Source organism: Octodon degus, unplaced genomic scaffold (genome assembly GCF_000260255.1).
Source record: "Octodon degus isolate 3935 unplaced genomic scaffold, OctDeg1.0 scaffold00011, whole genome shotgun sequence".
Taxonomy (NCBI): Eukaryota; Metazoa; Chordata; class Mammalia; order Rodentia; family Octodontidae; genus Octodon; species Octodon degus.
Genome location: NW_004524587.1, coordinates 2,259,804 through 2,264,969, shown reverse-complemented (window position 1 = coordinate 2,264,969; position 5,166 = coordinate 2,259,804). Strand labels below are relative to the sequence as shown.

Sequence of the window (5,166 nt, the reverse complement as noted above, 5' to 3'; positions counted from 1 at the left end):
TACTCTGCCAGGGAAACATTGAACCATGAAACTTTACTGTCTAATATGCGCATGTTTATATATGCTTTTAACAGGCTAGCTATTTACCGTTTGGGAAACTTAGTGTGTAAATGTCCGTATACATATTTCTGTAACTTTGGTGGATTTTTTTTAACTACTACTCTAGGCTGAAAACAATCACACCGGTTCGGTTGTGCGCAGCATTGACGGAAAAGCACGGGGGGACCTTTCCTATGGCTCTGTGGACAGGGCCCTCAGACAAGAGGCTGATTAATTGTTAATTAGTACAGTGGTTATACATTTAATAGACTTTTTCTCTGGCACAATAATTTTTCTTTAAAAAGGAGGCTAAATGGAAGTCAGGGGTAAGTCGTTCTCGGAAACTGCAAAGAATAATAATAATATTGTTTAACGCATAGCTGTCACGCAAGTTTCACTTTGTGAACACACTGGTAAGCACACGTTGCTGGGGCTTCCAAAACGGGGCGCATCCCACTGGCGGCTCCGACTTGCGAGTGGGCTCAGTTCTGTAATTGGAATGAAAGGAATTTTAACACTATTTAGACAAAGGACTGAAATGCAGGGGAAAGGGGAGAGCTAGGTTTCCTTGCATGATTTCTTTTTAAAAAATTAGAGACTTATAACCTCTGGCATGTAGGGAAGATTTAGCAATTCTTTTAAAAAATGCATTTATTTATGTTTGCCATTCACTGTTTTTCAGAGTTTTTAATAATTATTATTTCTAAAAATGCCATTCACTACCCAATAACCTTCACTTAAATCCAGCCTACCCATGGCCCATTTGGAGCTGAATTTTTTAAAATTTAATTTATAATGACTGGGGGCCCAAACAACTTATTATAATGAACCACCTTGTACATTTCTAGCAAACTGCTTAATTTTCCATATATATAATTATTAATTGTTGTTATTATATATATATAATTATTTTTCCAATCCAGATCCTACTTGTCATGAGTAATTGCAATAACTGCGTCCTGAATGTAACTCTTATTTTGAAATTGTGTGAGCCTAACAGCTTTCATGGATGCTGAGTTTTTGCTAAAATTACTCTACCTAGTTCTGCGTTTTCAGAGGAAGGCTGTATCTCTTGGATCTCATCAGAACAACAAACATCTCTGGCATTGAGGGCAGCTAACTACCAGGATACAGGAGTATGTTTGCTGTTTGGACTTTGGTTGAACAAAATGAAGTGTGGGTTTGGGAGCCACATCCGGCCCGGCACATAGAACAAGGTCAGAATGCAGAGGGCAGACACTGTCTTCGTGTTCTGTGCAAGAGTCCGGAAGGCCTACGATAACGTGGCCAGGACTCACCAGCACCATGCACAACCAGGGTTTTTCAAAATAAGGCCTGCATTCTGGGTTGCAATGTTATCTTTTTTTTTTTTTTTTCCTCTCTCTTTAAGAATCAAAAACAAAATAAAACAAAAGTGATCGTGTTTGGCTATATTTTCTAAACAGTGCTGGCTTTGTCTAACATTCTACTAGCTTCTAGGGGAAGTTGACTGAGAGTACAAGCTGCATGAATTTGTAACATTAGTGGCATGAATTTGTGTCAGTTTAAAATAGGTCAGTGCTTAAGAGTTCGCCTCAGGAAGGGAGCTGAAATCTTTCCAAATGATCTTCAAGTTAGCCCCCCTCCACAGCCTGTTTTGGGGTAGATACCAATAAATCAAAGCATAGCATTCATTCCACAGAGGCATTATTTTCTGCTTATATTTCTGGGGCTAATGCGAGCTGAAATCACTACCAGCTCATCCAAGTGGGAGGCGCTCCACTAAGTAGTCACAGTGATACATGATTTGATAACTCTCTTTAAAGCAGATTTAAACTGGGAGCTACTTGAGTAAGGTGTGTTGATGTTTTTTTTTTTTTTTTCCTATTTATGACAAATGACCTTTGAAATTAAAGAAAAATAAAGCAAAACAAAATAAAGCAAACAAGTTTGATTTGTCCAAAGTGTTTATGTTCAAGCTTGTCAGGCCTTGCTAACAAGAAAATCGAGATGTGTAGGCGAAGAAGGAAAAATAATCAATCTTAGTCAAAAGACAAGAATTGTTTATCTGTACCACTAACTGCGTCTGTGTCTAAGTCGTCGTGCCTGCCTGGGTCTTTCTCTAGATAGGGTTGCTCCAGGTCACAAACCCAAGGCCACGGTCAGAAAGCCAAGCTCCACTGTTTGGTTTGATTTTGATTTTTGTTTTCTTTTGTCTTTTTTTATTTTCTTTTACCCAAGAGCAATGATGAATGGTTCAAGGGATTTCAAAACTGCAAACTTTGGGGAGGAAAAATTGAGAGATCATAATTTACACAGCTATTAAATATTCCTCATTATTATATGGGGTCAGCCCCTTTGGCTCACAAAGAGCCCATAATTTCACCCTGAATTATTGCCTCGCTACCCTACCATGAACCCTTGCACTGGAGAAAAGGATGCATCTTACACTTCTCATGCGTTTGTTGGGCCCAGTTAAACTGTACACTAAGAAATTGAGTACAGAATCAAAAAAAAAATGCAGTTTATTATTGTAGATTATTTCTCTCTCGATATAACCAGAATTGAAAATGAAAGAAAAGCACATAGGAACATCACGCGTGGTTAGTTAGTAACTCAAGATATAAAACAATTTTGCACAGCAAAATATATAAAAGAAAAGTAACTGACAAGATTTTTTTATATTTATTGTGGTAAGATTTACTTTTCATTTTTTTTTTTTAAAGACAGAGTGTCAGTCCCTGAAAATAACATTTACTGATTATTGCCTTTAAAACTGTGGATTTTTTTTAAGTTACAGAAAATCCAGTTCTGCACCACAATACAACTGTAAAAAAATCTGCATCATCTTAAAACTGTGCAGTAATGCCATTTTTATAACTGCATAAATTTTATTAGCGTTCTAAACAGTTTTGCAATTTTTTTGTATTATATGCTTGCAGGTTATATCTTAGTGCAATTCAGTCCCAAATACTTTAATTTTGAAAAAAAAAAACATACATTTTGAATGTAAAATACCCCTACAGATATAAACAGGGGTGTTTCCCGTTTTAATACTTTGGTTTTTCAATACAGTCAGTGGTATAGCAAAAACTACACATACCCAACTTATATTTAAGTTGCAAGCACATGCTGTATAAGCTACTTTTTTTAAACAATCCCCTTGCAAGCTCTACCCCCCTTAACATCACAACAGTAAACAATTTAGTGCATCAATCTTTTAAAAAATCTACAGCTACACAGACCTAACTCTTTCAAATGTATCTATAACATTCCTTTATCTGTAGCATACATTTTAACTGGGCTAACAGATTATAAAAACTAGAATTAAATTATATACTAGAAACCCATAGCATTCCACATTTGACAATGACCAAAAGCCAAAAGAAATTAATAAGAGTAAAACAAACCAAAAAAAAATTAATGGGGCAGATTTCTTTTTCTTCAAAAAATAAATTTTAGACTGCTTTCAGCAACAGCACAATTTAAGTCCCCAAATGGGGGCATCATTCTTATTAAAAAGAGAACATCAATAAGAGTACTTGAATGTTTGCCATGTTAAACCCATTCTGGGATCTTTGACAAGGAATGCCTTCAGTGCATTTACAGTGGGAGGCTGAAGTTCTGAGTCAAGTCAGAGCAGTTTTGGAGCAGATGAAAACTTTCACGGGAAGAAGGCTCTAGGGTTGCACTTTTGTTTGTTTGGAACTCAAAAAAAGTCATGAGACAATAAACAAAAGAATGAATGCCATGCTCTAAGTCTTCGAACGTCCATGTCCAAGCCAAAAGGAAAAAGAAAAGAAAAAAAAAATAATTATACCGTACATGTCCAGCATGCAGGCTTTTTTTATTAATATAATGTCTCTTTTCCATAAAGTCTTTGAACAGTTATAGTTCATTGTTGCTAAGACAAAGTAGCAAGCATAATAATGCATGAGATGAGAATGAGTGTTTTTTTTAATGGCAGGCTAAACTCTCAGATTTGGCATCAAAAGGCCAAAACTCACAAGTCACACCCAGAAGGCTGATGCAGGCTTGATTGTGGCAGGTTCATGAGGACTTTTTTTCTCTATTTTAGCATAACAATGCTAAAAACCCGACGGAACTCAGCAAGCTGCTGCTGCAAACTCTATAACATTTCACATTGTTTTTTTTCTTTTACAAGCTCAATCTCACATGAAGAACTCAGAAGGAAAAAAAAACCCAACAAAACCTTTGCCTTTAAAAAAAAATCTTGGAGATAGGTGGAGGGGGGTGAGGTGGAGGTTGGGCAACACAGCAAGCTCCCAAAAAAAAAAAAAAAAAAAAAGAAAAAGAAAAAAAAAGTAAAATTAAGGGGGGAAAATCCCAAACAAAATAAAACACACACACACAGAAAATGAACACAAGCTCATGAACTGAAGAAGGGGAAAAATATGCAGATGATGCAGGCTTCAAAGTGAGTGGTATTCCACATGAAGAACTCTGCTGAGATCTTTGAACATCGTGCAAGTGGGGGGGGGTGTAAAAAAAAAAACAGCTAGCAAGTTATGGGGCATTTCAGATGGACAATCCGCGAGCCAGACACCCATTCCCTCCCCAACTTAAAACAGCCGCCACCACCAACTAGGAGCAGGGCGTGTGTGTGTGTGTGTGTGTGTGTGTGTGTGTGGTCAAGGGGGGCGAGCTCGGCAGGGGAGGGGGCGAGGTGGTGGCCAGCGCGGCTCTGCTACTAGCAAGCCCACACCCGAGCCGGACCCCCGCGGAGCGCTTATCAAGGTGGCTAGCTGAGATCGAGTGTCAGACTCACATGAAAAACTCTGGAGAGGACGGGTTGTCGCTGCTCGAGCCGTTTTCTCGGAAGCCGCTGCTCACCAACTTCTCGTATTTCTCCTTGTACGCGTCCCTCTCGCGCACCAGCCTGGAGATCTCCTGCTTGAGGTGGTCGACCTGCTGCAGCAGCTGGTTCTTCTCCGACTCCAGGACGTGTCTCTGCTGCACCCTCTTGAAGCGGCAGGACTGGGCATAGCCGCGGTTTTTCAGGGTCCGCCTCTTCTGCTTCAGCCGGATCACCTCCTCCTTGCTGACCCCGCGCAGCTGCCGGTTCAGCTCGCGCACCGACATGGTCACCAGCTGCTCGTCGGAGAAGCGGTCGTCGAAGTGCAGGCC

At 39.5% G+C, this 5,166-nt stretch overlaps 1 protein-coding gene across 1 annotated transcript in view; it reads right to left on the bottom strand.

The window, feature by feature from the left end:
• Nucleotides 1-270: 270 nt before the first annotated feature.
• Maf (MAF bZIP transcription factor) overlaps nt 271-5,166 on the bottom strand; it is a 14,142-nt gene continuing 9,246 nt past the window's right edge. The window contains exons 2-3 of the mRNA XM_012513501.2: nt 4,808-5,166; nt 271-527 (exon numbers count right to left, since the gene is read on the bottom strand). Coding sequence (XP_012368955.1) covers nt 434-527; nt 4,808-5,166 — 453 coding nt within the window. The 3' untranslated portion in view covers nt 271-433. The remainder of the gene's footprint in view (nt 528-4,807) is intronic.